At 55.3% G+C, this 19,016-nt stretch overlaps 1 protein-coding gene across 1 annotated transcript; it reads left to right on the forward strand.

The window, feature by feature from the left end:
- The first annotated feature begins 1,083 nt into the window (after window positions 1–1,083).
- PYGM (glycogen phosphorylase, muscle associated) lies at window positions 1,084–19,009 on the forward strand. The gene is made up of 20 exons (XM_007518576.3): window positions 1,084–1,374; window positions 2,720–2,821; window positions 2,908–2,986; window positions 3,072–3,175; window positions 3,284–3,415; window positions 4,302–4,413; window positions 4,499–4,581; window positions 6,462–6,605; window positions 8,048–8,140; window positions 8,282–8,428; window positions 8,653–8,816; window positions 9,549–9,663; window positions 10,007–10,108; window positions 10,333–10,480; window positions 10,798–10,856; window positions 10,956–11,097; window positions 11,790–11,997; window positions 18,223–18,357; window positions 18,460–18,526; window positions 18,643–19,009. The coding sequence occupies exons 1-20, from the start codon at window positions 1,132–1,134 to the stop codon at window positions 18,787–18,789; spliced, it is 2,526 nt and encodes an 841-aa protein (XP_007518638.1). The 5' UTR covers window positions 1,084–1,131; the 3' UTR covers window positions 18,790–19,009.
- The last annotated feature ends 7 nt before the right edge of the window (window positions 19,010–19,016 follow it).

The following is a 19,016-nucleotide window of genomic DNA, read 5'->3' on the forward strand; positions in this document are numbered from 1 at the left end:
CAGTGCAAAGGGGCACCTTCACCAGCAGTGGAGGGCTGCTGTAGCGCTGCCCTTTCTCATCCGCTCCCTGGGGAAGAAAAAGTACAGGAAGCAGCAGAATCGCATACCCACAAAGTCCCAGCGGAAATAATAATAATAATAATAAAAGGAAAAAACAGAACATCCTAAACGGCAGGAAAGTGCTTTCATAAGAGGAAGAACTTCAGGAGCTGAACTTGTCAGCTGTGCACACGATTGACAGGAAGTCCCGGGGGGCTGGGGTGTCCAGCTTGCAGGTGTGAGCCATGGTCCACAAGAACCTCGTCCGGCTGGGAGTGTCCAGCACTCAGCTGCTGGTGGGCTCACTGAGGTCCTGAGGCCCCGAGGAAGTTGGCAGTCTCCTTTCTGAGCTCCCAGGACTACAATTCCCATCAGCCCCTGCTCCAGCCTTAGCGCTCGGGGCCCTTCACCAAATCTGGTTTGTAACCTGACCTGCCTCCAAAGGTCACTTGGTGCTCCTTGAGGGACAGCAACAGGGGGAGCTCAGAACCCTGGGCTGTGGTGGGGGCTGGGGGGCAGCAGTCCTGCCTCAGGCTTCCTCCCTCACAGCACCCTCTGGAGCCCAGGGTCCCGGTGATCCTCCACAGCCCGGCTCCTGGTCCCCTCGATAGTGTGACTTCTGCACCCCCACGCACCCTGAACCCTTTGTAGGGCAGATGTGGGAGCCGACCCAGGGCTCACGCAGCCTGTGGTTTGCGGTCCCTCGGGTAAACGTCTAAGACACAAGCCCAAGGAGGAGAGCACAATCTCACCCCATGCTTTCTCCAACACCCGGGAAAAGGGCCCAACCAGGGCGGCCAGCCCAGCACCCAGCCAAATACGGGGGTCCTCAGCCCCCCAGTGTGCCAGCCTGGAGAAAGTGGGTCAGGTCCGGGGCTGGCAGCGAACCAGCTTGGACCTGGCCTGGCAGGAGCTCTCCCAGCCCCTCTCCTCCCCTCACCCTCAAAATAGCTCCGCGTGCTGCCAAGACCCTCCCATCTCCCGAATCGGGGAAGGCGAAGGCGGGGCAGGCTGCCCAGAGCTGCCTTTATTAAAGCCCCTGGCGGCCCGGCCGTCCACTTCCAGGCTGGAGGCCCCCGTCCACCCGCAGCCATGTCCCGGCCCCTGTCAGACCATGACAAGAGGAAGCAGATCAGCGTGCGCGGCCTGGCCGGCGTGGAGAACGTGGCCGAGCTGAAGAAGAACTTCAACCGGCACCTGCACTTCACGCTGGTGAAGGACCGCAACGTGGCCACCCCCCGCGATTACTACTTCGCGCTGGCCCACACGGTGCGCGACCACCTGGTGGGGCGCTGGATCCGCACGCAGCAGCACTACTACGAGAAGGACCCCAAGGTGCTGAGGGGAGCCCAACCGGGGACGGGGGCACCGTGACGGGGGTGGGCGGGGTGGTGGTGCTTCTCGGGGGTCAGAGTATTCCAAAACAAAATGCAGTGTCGCTGCAGGTGGGTGCAGAACTCAAGGGGCCCTGAGGGGAGCACCCATGGGTGCAGGGGGAACCCAGTGCAAGTTGGAGGCTGCAGCCTGGGCTGGGCCCCAAGCGGAGGACATGTCACTGATCCTGTGTGCCCGCACCGAGGGTGTGGCGGGGCAGCTGGCACTGGGGGGATCGAGTGTCGGGTGGGGTCACGGTAAATGTCAGCAACCTGACACGAGGTGGGGGGAAGGGCAGGAGGGGCCTGGGCCTTGGAGACAGGGACACCCCCGCTGCGATCCTGGTGCCCCACTCTCCGCCTGTCAGGACTGAGGCTCCAAGGGGCCCATCTTGTCCAGGACAGGGCGGCCGCCTCCAGCCATGGATGTCGCTGTGACCTTGAAGAGTGTCATGGATCCCCAGGCCTGGGCCTACCTCTCGGGGGCTGTGCTGGGAGGTCTGGGACAGGGGTTACAGAAGGAGGGGGTCCCCAACTCTCCTGAGCCCCACAACTTCCTGCACCACTGGTAAAAAAGGGTTTACCCCCCGGGGGCTGGGTGTTAACGTAGCAGGTTAAGTGCACATGGCACAAAGCGCAAGGACCAAAGTAAGTATCCGGGTTCAAGCCCCCGGCTCCCCACCTGCAGCGGGGGTTCACTTCACAAGCAGTGAAGCGGGTATCTATTTTACTCTCCCCTCTGTCTTCCCCTCCTCTCTCAATTTCTCTCTGTTCTGTCCAACAACAATGACAGCAATTACAACACTAATAACAACGACGACGATAAATGAGGGCAACAAAAGTGAAAAGAAAAAAAGGCTGGCCCACCTCTTCTTTTCCTTCCTTATTTTTTCCCTCTGTATTTATTTATTGGGTAGAGACAGAAGTCAAGAAGGAAAGAAAGATAGGGAGACAGAGAGGCGCCCGCAGCCCTGCTTCACCACTTGCAGAGCTGTCCCCCTGCAGGAGGGGACTGGGGGCTTGAACCCAGGCCCTTGTGCATTGCGACATGTGCTCAACCAAGTGCGCCACCACCCGGCCCAGGCCCATTTCCAGATGAGGGAAAGGAGGTTCCTGGAGGAAAAAGCAATTTATCCGTAGTTAGAAGCAGCACCAGGGGCCGGAGTCCTTCCTGGGGGCACCCTGAGTCTGGGATGGAGAGACAGATGGAAGCAGGACCAGGACAGCAGGAGCCTCAAAGTTGGGTGGGGCCTGGCTGCTTGTGGCTGTCAGTCTGACCCCTGCCTGTCTGTCCATCTGTCTGGCAGAGGATCTATTACCTGTCGCTGGAGTTCTACATGGGGCGGACTCTGCAGAACACCATGGTGAACCTGGCCCTGGAGAACGCCTGTGATGAGGCCACCTACCAGGTGTGTGTGTGTCGGGGGGCAGCCCCAGGTGTTGGGGGCTACCTGCCGGCCCTGGTCTGACCGCCCCCTCACCCTGCCCCCTCTAGCTGGGCCTGGACATGGAGGAGCTGGAAGAGATCGAGGAGGATGCTGGGCTGGGGAACGGGGGCCTGGGCCGGCTGGCTGGTAAGCACACGAGGGGGGGCCGGGGCCGGGGGCCGGGAGGCTTCCTGTGCAGGGGGGCAGACGCCACCCCCTGGCTCGCCCCCAGCCTGCTTTCTGGACTCCATGGCGACACTGGGCCTGGCTGCCTATGGCTACGGGATCCGCTACGAGTTCGGGATCTTCAATCAGAAGATCAGCGGGGGCTGGCAGGTGAGTACCCCGGGGTGCTGGGCCATCCGGCTCCGGAGGGATGCGGGGCCCGCACCCACCCCCTGGCCCTGGGCTGGTCACCCACACCGACCCCCCCTTTCCCCTCAGATGGAGGAGGCCGACGACTGGCTCCGCTATGGCAACCCCTGGGAGAAGGCGCGGCCCGAGTTCATGCTGCCTGTGCATTTCTACGGCCGAGTGGATCACACCAGCCAGGGTGCCAAGTGGGTGGACACACAGGTGCGGTCACGGGGAGGCGCGGAGACGCCTGCTGAAGAGCCCGCAGGGCGCCTCACAGAGGCTGAGACTCAGAGAGGTTAAGTGACTGACCTGAGGTCTCAAGCAGCCGGAGCAGGGGAGGCTGGGGGCCAGAGAGAGAGAGGCTGCTCTGGTCCTGTGGGCACAGGACTCTTCATGGGAAGCAAGGCCCAGTCAGGACGGGGCTGGGGAAGGGAGAGAAACTTCAGAAGGGAGATGGACTAGTTCAGGGTCACAGCCAGAGAGGGAGAGAGAGAGAGAGCCGTGGCAGCTGTGGAAGGAACCCTGGCTCACCCCTTACCCTGGCCTTCCCTTGGCTGAACAGAAACTTCTAGACTTTCAGTTGGGGAGCTGTCAGCCCTGTGGAAGGCAGGTGGGGCTCTGGCTTTGCCCTCCCCCCAAGCTATATGCACCATGAGGTCAGTCTCCCCCTACTCTGCTCCCTGGGGGAGAGAGTGGGGGGCACTTTAGTACTGGGGAGGGGGAGGGGAGAGGCTGTGCCCAGGTCACAGGCAGTTTCTGTGGGACTTGACACTGTTTGCTAATTTTGAGAAGTGGGACCAGCAGTCGTCACAGCTTATTGACTCTGTGATGGATGACACCAGAAGCCCCCACTGGGGAACCTGACCTCTGTGAGCCCTGAAGCTTGGCCCAGGGGGTCCCCAGCCCTTAGTCTAGCCTCTGTGTCAGGCTCTGGCCGGCCGATGGTCAGCTCCATCCGTACCTTGAACCCGGGGCTCCTGATGTCCTTAATCCTAACAACAGCAGGGGCATGGTGGGGTTCAGGGGGCTGGACTGGTAGCCAGGGTGGGGGTGGGGAGCTGCAACCCGGGCCGCTGGCCACTGGCCAGCGCCGTTGTGCCCGCAGGTGGTGCTGGCCCTGCCTTACGACACGCCAGTGCCTGGCTACCGCAACAACGTCGTCAACACCATGCGACTGTGGTCAGCCAAGGCCCCCAATGACTTCAACCTCAAGGACTGTGAGTGCCGCGTGTGGAGGTGCCTCTGCCCACCCAGGACAGGGCCCCCTGACCCTGCCCTGACCCCACCTCCTCTTCTCCTCAGTCAATGTCGGGGGCTACATCCAAGCTGTCCTGGACCGGAACCTGGCTGAGAACATCTCCCGAGTCCTGTACCCCAATGACAACGTATGTCACCCCTGGAGGGGCTGGGGAGGGAGTGGGCAGGGACACCTGATGGTGTCCTGTTAACATTCAGGCCATGGCGCCACTCCCTTTCTTCCCCTTACATTTTTTTAAAAAAATTATTTATGGGAGTCGGGCGGTGGCGCAGTGGGTTAAGCGCACGTGGCGCAAAGCGCAGGGACTGGAGTAAGGATCCCGGTTCGAGCCCCCGGCTCCCCACCTGCAGGGGAGTCGCTTCACGAGCGGTGAAGCAGGTCTGCAGGTGTCTGTCTTTCTCTCCCCTCTCTCTCTGTCTTCCCCTCCTCTTTCCATTTCTCTCTGTCCTATCCAACAACAAAAGCAACGTCAACGATGGCAATAATAACCGCAACGAGGCTGCAACAACTAGGGCAACAAAAAGGGGGAAAAATGGCCTCCAGGAGCGGTGGATTCATGGTGCAGGCACCGAGCCCAGCAATAACCCTGGAGGGAAAAAAAATTTTATTTATTTCTTCCCTTTTGTTGCCCTTGTTTCTTTTTTACTGTTGTAATTATTATTGTTATTGTTGATGTCGTCATTGTTGGATAGGACAGAGAGAAATGGAGAGAGGAGGGGAAGACAGAGAGGGGCAGAGAAAGACAGACACCTGCAGACCTGCTTCATCACTTGTGAAGCGACTCCCCTGCAGGTGGGGAGCTGGGGGCTTGAACTGGGGCTGGCCCTTGCACTTTGCACCACCTGCGCTTAACCCGCTATGCTACCGCCTGACTCTCTTCCCCTTTCTTAAAAGAGTGGTTGGGGTTGGGGTTGGGCGATGGTGCAGTGGGTTAAGCAAACGTGGTGCAAAGCGCAAGGACCGGAGTAAGGATCCCGGTTCGAGCCCCCGGCTCCCCACCTGCAGGGGAGTCGCTTCACAGGCGGTGAAGCAGGTCTGCAGGTGCCTATCTTTCTCTCCCACTCCGTCTTCCCTTCCTGTCTCCATTTCTTTCTGTCCTATCCAACAGCGAACAACATCAACAATGGCAATAATAATAACCACAACGAGGCTACAACAACAAGGGCAAAAAAAGGGGAAAAAGTGGCCTCCAGGAGCGGTGGATTCATGGTGCAGGCACCGAGCCCAGCAATAACCCTGGAGGAAAAAAAAAAAAAAAGAATGGTTATGGGGAGGGCAAGTGGCATGCCCCTGGTTAAACACACACATTACAGTGCACAAGGACCTGGTTCAAGCCCCTGGTCCCCACTTGCAGGGTAAAAGCTTCACGAGTGTTGAAGCAGGGCTGCAGGTGTCTCTCTGTCTCTCTCTTTCTCTCTTCTCCCCAACTTCTCTCTGTCTCTCTCCAATAAAAAAAGATGAAAAATAAAAAAATAAAATATTTAAAAAAAAAAGCTAATTGGCTAGACAGTGGTGCACCTGGTTAAGCGCTAGACAGTGGTGCACCTGGTTAAGCGCACACATGACCATGGTCAAGGATCTGGGTTCGAGCCCTTAATCCCCACCTGCGCAGAGGATGCTTCATAAGCGGTGAAGCAGGTCTGCGGGTCTTTTTCTCTATCTATCTATCTATCTCCCCATACCTATTCAGCTTCTCTCTGTCCTATCCAACACCTCTCTCTACCTCTCTGTTTCCTGGTGGTTTTCTTTTGCTGGCTCCCCTAAGTGTGAGTGCCACAGCGGACAGCGGGTTGGGGAGGAGAACTTCAGGGGAGCTGTTCTCTGGCGAGGTCCACAGTGTCCTCGGTCCTCCCAGGCCTCCTGTCCCCACCCCATCACAACCTCTTGCAGTAAAGACCCGCTGGTCCTGAGGTGGGAAAGTTCTGGGTTCAGAGCCGGGGCTGTGGGCGTGGCCTCATCCAGACACGCCCACCGCACCGAGATGACCCCGCCCCACTTTCTCCCCAGTTCTTTGAGGGGAAGGAGCTGCGGCTGAAGCAGGAGTACTTCGTGGTGGCCGCCACGCTCCAGGACATCATCCGCCGCTTCAAGTCCTCCAAGTTCGGCTGCCGCGACCCCGTGCGCACGAGCTTCGACGCTTTCCCGGACAAGGTGCCAGGCGGGGACCGCTGTCACTCTCCCTCCAGCTAGTCCTCCAGAGCTGAGGAGGAGGGGCTGGGGCCCAAGTGTTGTGAGGGTGACCTGCTGGGCAGCCTCTGTCCCTCTGCCTGTCTGCCTTCGTTCATCTTTCTCTTCCCGTCTATTTATCTGTCCGTCTAACTCACCATCTGTCATCCATCCACCTCACCTATCATTGGTCTATTTTTATTATTTTTATTTCCTTGTTGTTGCCCTTGTTGTTTTATTGTGTTTTTTTAAAGTATTTTTATTTATTTTTTTATTTTTAAGTGAGATGCAGAGAGAGAAAGACACACAGAGAAACCCCAGAGCACTGCTCAGCTCTGGCTTATGGTGGTGTGGGGGACTGAACCCAGGACTTTGGAGCCTCAAGCATGAGAGTCTCTTTGCATAACCATCATGCTATCTACCCCCATCTGTTTTATTGTTGCACTTATTATTGATGTCGTCGTTGTTATTGGATAGGACAGAGAGAAATGGAGAGAGGAGGGGAAGACAGAGAGGGGGAGAGAAAGACAGACACCTGCAGACCTGCTTCACCGCTTGCGAAGCGACTCCCCTGCAGGTGGGGAGCCCGGGGCTCCAGCCGGGATCCTTATGTCGGTCCTGGCACTTTGCGCCATGTGTGCTTAACCTGCTGTGCTACCGCCCAGCTCCCCTTTATTTTTATTTTTATTGTTTTACCAGAGCATTGTTCAGATCTCTCTAATGGTGGTGCTGGGGATTGAACCTGGGACCTTTGGTGATTCAGGCATGATGGCTTTTTTGCATAACCATTATGCTATCTTCCCAACCCTCATCTGTCTTTATTTTATTTTATTTATTATTATTGTTTTTAACCAGAGTACTGTTCAGCTCTGGCCTATGGTGTTGCGGGGGATTGAACCTGGCACTTTGGAGCCTCAGGCATGAGAGTCTGTTCGCATACTCATCTGTCTTTTTTTAAAAAATGTTATTTATAAATGGGAGAGAGAAGGACTGGAGCATCTCTCTGGCACATGTGATGAAGGAAATCAAACTCCGGACCTTCTGCTTGACAGTCCGGTGACTTCTCCACTGCACCACCTCTTGGGCCTTTCCTCCCTTCCTCCCTTCCTCCCTCCCTTCCTCCCTTCCTTTCTTTACACACCTGATCTGAGACAATCAGAGCATCACTCTGGCCTATGCTGGTGCCATGGGGACTGAACTCTCGACCTCACCCATGTAAGCCAGTCACCTCCCGGGCTGGAAACCTCTACTAACTGGTGCCCATGCTGCAGGGGTCACCCCACAAGGGTCCATGCCACCACCCCCCAGCCCCGCCTCTGTAGACCCATGCTGGGTGCCGGGGAGAACTGGGGGTGGGGTGGGGGCTGAAGGGGCAGAGCAGAGTACGGCAGCCTTGGCTGCAGCCCTGACCCCTCCCGGGCCCGCAGGTGGCTATCCAGCTCAATGACACGCACCCCTCCCTGGCCATCCCCGAGCTGATGCGGATCCTGGTGGACCTGGAGCGGCTGGACTGGGACAAGGTGGGCAGTGGGACTCCGCCTGCCTGGGCAGCCCCACCCCAGCTCCCTTCCCAAGCTCGGGGTGCAGCAGGGTGTGAGCAAGCACAACAGAGAGCAGTGTGAGGCCCAGGGTTGGGGCCTCACTGCCCTGCTCGCCCGCAGGCCTGGGAGGTGACAGTGAGGACCTGCGCCTATACCAACCACACGGTGCTGCCCGAGGCCCTGGAGCGCTGGCCCGTCCACCTCATGGAGGCGCTGCTGCCGCGCCACCTGCAGATCATCTACGAGATCAACCAGCGCTTCCTCAACGTGAGGCCCCGGGGTCTGCGCCCTGCTCTCCCCAGGGCTAAGGGGGTGGGGGTGGGGGTGGGGTGGAGATGCCAGCATCCGGCACCAGGGCCCAGTTTCTGGGGTTCGGATTGGGGACCTGGGGTCTAGGGAGAGGAGATGCAGGTTCTAGGATCCAGGGTGGAGATCTGGATTTCGGGTTCTGGGGTCCAGGCCCCCTTCTGAGCTCTGGGCTCCCGGCACAGCGGGTGGCAGCCGCCTTCCCGGGGGACGTGGACAGACTGCGGCGCATGTCTCTGGTGGAGGAAGGCGCGGTGAAGCGCATCAACATGGCCCACTTGTGCATCGCTGGCTCGCACGCCGTCAACGGAGTGGCCCGCATCCACTCCGAGATCCTCAAGAAGACCATGTGAGTGGGCCCCGCCCCTCCAGCCTAAACCCGCCCACTCGCTGGACCTCGCTTATCAATAGGGTATCCGCCCACACGACCTCGCCCCTCCAGAGACCCCGCCCCCATTCTCTGGCCACACCCACCGAGCAGATTTTCTCCTGAGGCCCCGCCCCTCCACCCTAAATCTGCCCACTCGCTGGACCTCCCCTCATCAGGGGCTCCGCCCACAAGACCCTGCCCTCCCCATGCCACGCCCCTCCAGCCTAAACCCGCCCACTCTCTGGACCCCCGTTCACCAGTAGGCTCCACCCACAAGACCTCACCCCCTCCAGAGACCCCAGCCCCAAACCCTGGCCACACCCACCAAGCAGACCCTTCAGCCTAAACCCGCCCATTAGCTGGACCCCGTCCACCAGACCAGGACCCTCCAGACACTGGTTACACCCACCAAACTGACTTTTTCCCACCAGGCCACGCCCCTTTCTTTCCCCCTCCACAGGGTCCACCCTCCCGAAGGAACCTGCCCACTCAGGGCCCCGCTCACCTGCACCTGCAGTCTCCGTGCTGTCACCCTACTGGGGCCCAGCTACCATTTCCCTCTGGACTCTTCCAAGCCTCAGAGCCCTGTCTCCCTGGGCAGTCCGGTCCCCAGACCCTCATTTACGTGCCTCACTCCCTTCAGATCCCCGCCCATGCAGCAACCCCGTCCTTCCCTTTGTGGTGACACCCCTCTGTCCCCTGGTCCTGCAGCTTCAAGGACTTCTACGAACTTGAGCCTCACAAGTTCCAGAATAAGACCAATGGCATCACCCCCCGGCGCTGGCTGGTCCTGTGCAACCCCGGGCTGGCGGAGGTGATCGCAGAGGTGAGGGGCCCTGCGTGGGGGGCGGGCTGGCCCGGGCTCCGCGGGGGTCGGCTGCGTGTGGCTTGGGTTTGCATGGGCTTGTCTTGGAAGCCTTTTCTTCCTTGAAGGGGTGCCCTGCAGGCAAGTCCCTGCAGAGTTCACCTGTCATGGCGAGGCCATCAGCAGGTTAGGTCTGAAGTAGAAAGAAGGGGGCTGTTGGGGGTCACTGCCTGGCAGGGAGCAAGGCCCACAGGATTTGGTGGGGCCGCCCTCAGGGCACAGGGTGGGGAGGGGAGGAAGCTGGGCATCCCAGGAGGGCAGGCGGAGGAGGAGGGCCCTGAGCTGATGGAGGGCTGCCCTGCAGCGTATCGGGGAGGACTACATCTCAGACCTGGACCAGCTACGCAGGCTGCTCTCCTACGTGGATGATGAAGCCTTCATTCGGGATGTGGCCAAAGTGAAGCAGGTAGGGGGGGCCCCTCTCCAGAACTGAGAGCTCTGGGGGCCACCACCCTGGAGCCTGTCTCTCACTCTGCCTGGCAGGCAGGGTGCCGAGATTGACTAGTGATGTCTGCCCGGGAGCAGGGGGAGGTGGTGTGCGCCTCTGTCCTCCACCTCCCTGGGAAGAAAGGAGACCTGGGGTTTCCAGAAGCCTGTCGGTGAGGGCTCCCCCTGTGTCCCCACCCGCAGGAAAACAAGCTGAAGTTCTCTGCCTACCTGGAGAAGGAGTACAAAGTCCAGATCAACCCCAACTCGCTCTTCGACATCCAGGTGAAGCGCATCCACGAGTACAAGCGCCAGCTCCTGAACTGCCTCCACGTCATCACGCTCTACAACCGTGAGTGCGGGGCTGCCGGCCTCGCCGCTCCCTCTGTCCATGGTCCTCCCTCCTATCCTCCCTGCTGTCCCTCAGTCCATCCATCTTCCCTCCCTGCTCCAAGCCCACCACACAACTCCTCGCCAGTCACACGTCTGGCTTTGGGACAGCTCCTGCAAACAGCCTCCATTTCACAGATGGCTAAAGTGACTCAGAACTGGGAAGTAACAGACCTGAGGTCACATAGCAAACGAATACCCCGCCAGGCGGGACCCCGGAGGGGTAGGTGCTTGGAGGAGCTGCCACCCACCCCACCAGGTCCCACTCTGTCCCCTCAGGCATCAAGAAGGAACCCAACAAGTTCATCGTACCTCGAACTGTGATGATTGGCGGGAAGGTGAGAGGGCAGTGGGTTCCTTGGTCCACACCCTGGTGAAGGGACGCGCTGGGCGGGGCCAGGCTGGGGGAGCTGACCGGGCCGTGTCTGCCCCCACAGGCAGCGCCCGGGTACCACATGGCCAAGATGATCATCAAACTCATCACGGCCATTGGGGACGTGGTCAACCATGACCCAGTGGTGGGAGACCGCCTGCGAGTCATCTTCCTGGAGAACTACCGTGTCTCACTGGCTGAGAAAGGTGGGTGCCTCCAGCGGGGACCCTAGTTGCAGTCCCAGGCGGAGGCCTTGGTCACCTCTTGTGTGTGTGGGGGGCATTTGTAATTTAAAGCATATTCGAGAGTGGGCAGTGCTTAGACAGCAAGGCTGTTCCCTGAGGTGGCACCACAGGCAGGACAGGTGAATATCAGCAGGACAGTGGCCCTGTTGGTGTCTTTTAAGCCATCGGGTTGGCAAGTGGGAGGTTGAAGAGTCCAGGTGTGCTCCAGATGTGCAAGACTCCAGAATCAGTAAGAATTGGGGGCAGGGGTCTGAGCAGCGGTGGACCTGATCAAGTACATGTATTACCGAAGGCAAAAGGCCAGGTTTGAGTCCCCACTCCCCACCTGCAAGGGGTCCACTTAAGAGCAGTGAAGCAGGTCTGCAGGTGTCTTTCCCTCTATCTCCCCATCCTCTCTCAATTCCTGTCTGTCCTATCTAATTAAAAAAAATAAAAATAAAAGTAGAAAAGAAAAGAAAAGAAAAAATGGCCTCCAGGAGCAGTGGATTCCTAGTGCTGGCACCGAGCCCCTGGAGGCAAAAAAAAAAAAAGTGGGGGGCAGAGGGGGTGGGGCAAAAGGGAGGCCTGGCTGCAGTGGGTTACGGGGACTCTGCCTGGGTACCCGGCTGACACGGGACTCCCCTGGGAGCTGACCTGCACCCCTGCCCCCACAGTGATTCCCGCCGCCGACCTCTCTGAGCAGATCTCCACGGCGGGCACTGAGGCCTCGGGTACAGGCAACATGAAGTTCATGCTCAATGGTGCCCTGACCATCGGCACCATGGATGGCGCCAACGTGGAGATGGCGGAAGAGGCGGGCGAGGAGAACTTCTTTATCTTCGGCATGCGCGTGGAGGACGTGGACAGGCTCGACCAGAGAGGGTATGGCGCGCACAGGCCGAGCTCCAGCGGTGGCTGCTGGAGGGTAGCACAGGGGTGAGGCACCAGCCTGGAGGCATTGGCCTGGGCTGCACTAGGCCACGGGAATTCTGAAAACCTTGTTTCTTTTCTTTTCTTTTCTTTTCAAGATTTTATTTATTTATTCATGAGAAATTATAGGAGAGAGAGAGAAAGAACCAGACATCACTCTAGCACATGTGCCACTGGGAACTGAACTCGGGACTTCATGCTTGAGAGTCCGAAGCCCTATCCACTGCGCCACCTCCTGGACCATGTTCTTTTTCTCTTCTTTTATTCTTCCTTTCTTTTTTTAAAGAATTTAAAAAAATATTTATTTATTTTCCCTTTTGTTGCCCTTTTTTTATTGTTGTAGTTATTATTGTTGTTGTTATGATGTCATTGTTGTTGGGTAGGACAGAGAGAAATGGAGAGAGGAGGGGAAGACAGAGAGGGGGAGAGAAAGATAGACACCTGCAGACCTGCTTCACCTTCTGTGAAGCGACTCCCTTGCAGGTGGGGAGCCAGGGGTTTGAACTAGGATCCTTACCCCGGTCCTTGTGCTTTGTGCCACTTGCGCTTAACCCTCTGCGCTACCACTTGACTCCCAGAATTTTTTTTCCATTTTATTTATTTATTTAATTTATTTTTTAAACCAAAGCACTGTTCAGCTCTGGCATATGGTGATACGCGGGACTGAACCTGGGACTTTGGAGCCTCAGGCATGAGAGTCTGTTTGCATAACCATTATGCTATCTACCCTCCACCCATTTTATTTATTATTGGATAGAGACAGAAATTGAGAGGGATGGGGGAGATAGGGAGAGAGATAGAGAGACACTTGCAGCCCTGCTTCACCGCTCGTGAAGCTTTCCCCTGCAGGGAGGACCAGGGACTTGAACCTCAGTTTTTTTTTTTTTTTTTTCTTTAATAAGAACATCTTTTAGGGCAGGAGTAGATAGCATAATGGTTATGCAAAGACACTCTCATGCCTGAGGCTTCAACATCAATCCCCTGCACAACCATAATCCGGAGCTGAGCAGTGCTCTGGTAAAAAAAAAAACAAAAAAGAACATCTTTTAATATTTATTTATTAGTGAGAGAAAGAGGATTAGGAAGAGAGACATGTGATGCCAGGATTGAGCTCAGGATCTCGTGCTGGAGAGTCCCAAACTGTATTCACTGCGCGCGTGCGTGCGCGCACACACACACACACTCTCTCTCTCTCTCTCCACTGCGTGGAGACTTGAAGACGTGGGATGAGTAAGGTTAATGGAACATGGGAAAAGGAAGATGTAACACAGAACTGAAGGGAAAGGAAGTGAAAAAGATAGCAGTCTTAAGGGAGAATGCTATTTCTGGAATTACACGTAAGTTAAAGGGCTGGGAAACCACAGAATGGTTATGCAAAGAAGTTTTCTTTTTCTTCTTCTTTTTTTTTTTTTTGCCTCCAGGGTTACTGCTGGGGCTCGGTGACTGCACCATGAATCCACTGCCCCTGGAGGCTTTTTTCCCCCCACTTTTGTCGCCCTTGTTGGCGTTATTATTGTTATTGTTGCCATTGCTGTTGTTGTTAGGTAGGATATTTTATTTTCAGATTCTGGGTGAGAAAGACAAGGAGGAAGAGGAAAAAGGAAGGACACTGCCTCACAGCTCATAAAGCTTCCCCCTTGCATGGTGTCCTCATATGGTGGGCCCAAATCCTTGCACATGGTAAAGTGTGTTCTGCCAGGCAAGCCAGCTCCTGGTGCCTAAAACTTTTTTAAAATATATATTTAGTATTTTTTTTTTTAGTGAGAGAGAGAGAGAAACCAGAGCTCCACTCAGGTCTGGCTGATGGTGGTGTGGGGGACTGAACATATGACCTCAAATCCTCAGGATGGAAGTCTTTACAGCACCACTGTGCTAGAGTCCTGAGTTCAATCTCCAGCCTCTCCCGTACCAGAGGGCTTTAGTTTTGTCTCTTTTTCTGGCTCATGACTAATAAATAAATCTTTACATGACACAATGCCAGGAGAATGTTTCCCCTGAAAAAGCTGCATTCCTGACCAAAAGTGCTTAACTACTACACATGCTGTTCCATTTTTGCCATGGCTGCTAGGGAGCTAGGGATTTAATTGAGTTTAATATATTTATATATTTAAGGAGAGCACTGCTCTGTTCTGATTCACTGTGGTGCTTGGGATTGAGTCTGGGACCCCTGGTGCCTCAGGCAAGAAAACCTTTTTGTGGGAGTCGGGCGGTAGCACCATGGGTAAAGCGCACGTGGCGCTAATCCAAGGACCAGTTTAAGGATCCCGTTTCGAACTCCTGGCTCCCCACCTGCAGGGGAGTCGCTTCACAAACGGTCCTTTTTTTTAAAAAAATATAAAAATATATTTATTTATTCCCTTTTATTGCCCTTGTTGATTTATTGTTGTTGTTATTGATGTCATTGTTGTTGGATAGGACATGGAGAAATGGAGAGAGGAGGGGAAGACAGAGAGGGGGAGAGAAAGCTAGGCTGCAGACCTGCTTCACCGCCTGTGAAGCTACTCCCCTGCAGGTGGGGAGCCGGGGTTTGAACCGGGATCCTTCTGCCAGTCCTTGTGCTTTGCACCACCAGCGCTGACCCGCTGCGCTACCGCCCAACTCCCAACTTTTCTTATTTATTTTCCCTTTTGTTGCCCTTGTTTTTTATTGTTGTTATTGTTGTCATCGTTGTTGGACAGAGAGGAATGGAGACAGGAGGAGAAGACAGGGAGAGAGAAAGACAGACACCTGCAGACCTGCTTCACTGCTTGTGAAGGCACCCCCCGTAGGTGGGGAGCCGGGGGCTCGAACCAGGATCCTTACGTCGGTCCTTGTGCTTTGCGCCACATGTACTTAATCTGCTGCACTACCACCCAGCCCCCGGATTTGTCCATTGTTCCATTGTCTTCAAGTGACTGAGGGAGTAGCTCACCTGGTAGAGCACAGGACTTGTAGTCCCAGAGTCACATGTACTCGAGTGGAGTGGTGCCCTGGTCCCTCATTCTCTCTCTCCATCTCCCCCTCCCTCGCTCCTCTTCTTCCTTCTCCCTCTCTTTCTCTCTCATATGAAGCACTCTGTCTCATGTAATTTAGAGAAGGCAATACATTTTCAAATACAAATTTAAAATGTCTTCCAGGAGCTATAGGCTAGCTCACCCAATAGCAATGATGCCATGTCATGTGTGTAACTTTGCTTCATGCCCTGGCATCACCTGAGAGTGCCACAACACCAGGGGAAGCTCCAATGCCTCTTTATCTCTCACCGTCTGTCTCTCCAAAGTAAAAAAAAATGAAAACGAATGAAAAGTCCTGCTTAGGACTCCTGGAACCAGTCTTACATGAGAACCCAGTGCTGGAACACATATAGCCTTTGAAAAAAATTATAGAGAGCAGGGAGATAACATAACGGTTCTGCAAAATACTATCATGCCTGAGCCTCACAGGTCCCAGGTTCAGTCCCCAGCACCACCATAAGCCAGAATTGAGCAGTGCTCTGGTGTCTCTCTCTCTCTCTCTCTCTCTGTAACCCCTCTCATGAAAATAACTAAAGAAAAAGAAAGAAGGGGAGGGGGGAGATAGCATAACGCTTATATAAGCAGACTATCATGCCTGAGGCTCTGAGGCCCCAGGATCAATCCCTCCCATCAACACCAGAAGCCAGATCTGAGCAGTACTCTGGTAAAAAAAAAAAAAAAAAAAAAAGGGTGGGGGAGTTGGGCGGTAGTGCAGTGGGTTAAGCATGCATGCATGTTACAAAGTCTAAGAACCGGCATAAGGATCCCGGTTCAAGCCCCCGGCTCCCTATCTGCAGGGGGGTCACTTCATGGGCAGTGAAGTAGGTCTGCAGGTGTCTGTCTTTCTCTCCCCCTTTTTATCTCCCCCCCTATTTATATTTGTACTATCTAACAACAGCAGCAATTAAAACAACAATAATAATAACAAGGGCAACAAAAAAGAAAAAAAATGGCCTCCAGGAGCAGTGGATTTGTAGTGCAGGCACCGAGCCCCAGCGATAAACCTGGAGGCAAAAAAAAAAAAAAAAAAAAAAGTGAAAGAAAAGAAAGGAAGAAAAAGAAAAGAAAAAAGAGACCCAGGGGGTCAGGTGGTAGCGCACTTGGTTGAGCACACACATTACAGTGCTCAAGGACCCAGGTTCAAGTCCCTGGCCCCCACCTGCAGGGGGAAAGCTTCACAAGTGGTGAAGCAGGGCTGCAGGTGTCTCACTGTCTCTCTCCCTCTCTATCACCCCATTCTCTCTCAATTTCTGACTGTCTCTATCCAGCAAATAAATATTTAAAAAAATTTTAAATAGAGAAAAAGAGACCCGGCTACCTGAAACTGGTTAGATTAGCTTTTGTTTATTTTTAATTAATTAATAATAATAATTATTGTTATTATTATTTTTTCCAGAGCACTGCTCAGCTCTGGCTTATGGTGAACCTCCTTTGCCCAGCACCTGGGTTTTCAGGCCCAATCCCCCAAGCCAGTATAAATGTCACTGACTCCCACCTACCTCATGTATGTTCACTTCTCTCTGATTCTTCTCTTAAGAGAGACACTACAATACAGCACACTATCCAAGTGAGCTATTTTGCTAGCCCAAGGCTTTAAAAAATATTTTTGGGGTTCTGGGAAATAGCTCCCAAGTAGAGTGCACACTTTGCCATACTTGAAGACCTGGGTTTGAATCCCCCCACCCCGTCTTCACTTGGGAGCACATGCACAGGTAGGGAGTATGAGGTGTGGAGTGCTGGTGTGGCAGCTGCCTTGCTTATTTTCTCCCTCTATGTCTCTCACGCTCCGTAAAATAAACAAATAAATAAATGCCCCTGGGTGACCCCAGAGGTGACTGTGGATAAAGCTTTGACCCTTCAAGCATGAGGTCCTGAGTGAGGCTCTGCTTCTCTCCCCTCCCCTCCCTTCTCTTTTCCTCTCTCTCATTCATCAATCAATTAATCTATAAATAGGTATAAGGTTGAAAAACAAGTGTCTGCCAGTGGCGTCATGCAGGCATAGTTTCTCTTGAGAGGCCAACAGTAGAGCACTGCTCAACTCTGGCTTAAGGTGGTGATGCCAGGGATCGAACTTGAGGCCTCAGACATGCAAGTCCTGCACTTCTCTGAGCTACCTTCTCAAGCTTCTTCCACTAAAAAGGATTTATTTAGGGGGTCAGGCAGTAGCGCAGTGGGTTAAGCGCACATGGCGCAAAGCACAAGGACCAGCTGGCTTCAGGACCCCGGTTTGAGCCCCCGGCTCCCCACCTGCAGGGGAGTCGCTTCACAGGCGGTGAAGCAGGTCTGCAGGTGTTTATCTTTCTCTCCCCCTCTCTGTCTTCCCCTCCTCTCTCCATTTCTCTCTGTCCTAGCCAACAATGAACGACATCAACAATAATAATCACAACGAGGCTACAACAACAAGGGCAACAAAAGGGGAAAAATGGCCTCCAGGAGCAGTGGATTCATGGTGCAGGCCCTGAGCCCCAGCAATAACCCTGGAGGCAAAAAAAGAGATTTATTTAAATTGACTGGGGAAATAGCTCAACTGGCAGGGCGCTGGATTTGCAGGCCTGAGGCTCCTGGTTCGATTCCTGGCACCCTATGTGCCGGAGTGATGCCCTGGCTTTTCTCTGTCCCCTGTGGGACTTTCAGATGTGTGAATAGAGTGAATCTTTGACTGCAGGGATAGAGACTGGACTGAAGGGGTGCAGAGAGCAGGTGTTGGGGGGGGCACAGGGACAGGGATGAGGAGGTGACCTGGGGTTCTGGATGTGAAGTCAGGGGCGGGGGAGGCTGGCTCTGGCTGAGGACCTGCAGGGAGAAAGCTTTCTGAGTGGTGGAGCAGGGCTGCAGGTCCCTCCTCCCTGTTTCTCTTGAGTTCTCTTTGTCTCTATCCAAATAAAGATAAAATAAAATCCCACTTAGCAGCCTGGGAGAGGGCACAGTGGCTAGAGAGGGTCAGCATTGCATGTGCCGCCACTGTGATAGTCTGCTTCTCTCTCTTCCTTTCTCTCTCACTAATGAGTAACTTGATTTTTAAAAAAATCACTTGTATTTAATTCTGCCGAGAGAAACCGAGCAGAATTCCTTTGCACGCAGCGGTGGCAGTGCTGGTGAGGACCCTGGGGAGGAGCCCCGGGCCTGGGTTATAAGCCTGGGGCTGGGGGCCCTTCCCTGGTGCTGAGCTCTGCCTGCCCGCCAGGTACAACGCCCAGGAGTACTACGACCGCATCCCAGAGCTGAGGCAGGTCATCGAGCAGCTGAGCAGCGGCTTCTTCTCGCCCAAGCAGCCTGACCTGTTCAAGGACATTGTTAACATGCTCATGCACCATGACCGGTGAGACCCTGGGGTGACCACCGGGAGGCCCCTCCAGGTTCCATGAAGCCACTAGGCCCCATGACCTTGACCCTTGAGCTCAGGAGCTCTCTGTTCCTCCAGGTTCAAAGTCTTTGCAGATTACGAGGACTACATCAGGTGCCAGGAGAAAGTCAGCGCCCTCTACAAGGTGCGGGGTCGTGGGGAGGGGTGGTCAGCCTAGCCTTCGCTGGTGGGGGCCTCAAGGTGGGGGTCCTCCTGGCGGAGTGACCCCAGAGCACCCCCCCACCTCCCGTTGGCCTGCAGAACCCTCGTGAGTGGACGCGGATGGTGATCAGGAACATTGCCACCTCGGGCAAGTTCTCCAGCGACCGCACCATAGCCCAGTATGCGCGGGAGATCTGGGGCGTCGAACCTTCCCTCCAGCGCCTCCCCGCCCCGGATGAGATCTGACCTCACACCAGACCTCTCCCCCGGCGCGCCCCCAATCCCTGTGTGGCCCCTTGGGTCAGCTCCAGCCCCTCATGGGGGGGGGGTCCTGGAGCTAGCGCCCTGGGAAACCTGTCTCTGGAACCCCAACTCCCCGCTGCCTCTTGGGCCCAATGTCCAGCGTGACTCCGGACGCGACTCCCGGCCCTCCCCCACGCCCCCTAATAAACCGGTTCTCCCTTTCTCCCCGG

Source organism: Erinaceus europaeus, chromosome 17 (genome assembly GCF_950295315.1).
Source record: "Erinaceus europaeus chromosome 17, mEriEur2.1, whole genome shotgun sequence".
Taxonomy (NCBI): domain Eukaryota; kingdom Metazoa; phylum Chordata; class Mammalia; order Eulipotyphla; family Erinaceidae; genus Erinaceus; species Erinaceus europaeus.

Bases quoted from the DNA above. Each gene is read 5' to 3' on its own strand.
- PYGM (XM_007518576.3), top strand. From the start codon at position 1,132: ATGTCCCGGCCCCTGTCAGACCATGACAAGAGGAAGCAGATCAGCGTG. The intron at 10,109-10,332 runs GTAGGGGGGGCC...CCCCACCCGCAG, and splicing joins ATGTGGCCAAAGTGAAGCAG to GAAAACAAGCTGAAGTTCTC. The intron at 10,857-10,955 runs GTGAGAGGGCAG...CTGCCCCCACAG, and splicing joins CTGTGATGATTGGCGGGAAG to GCAGCGCCCGGGTACCACAT.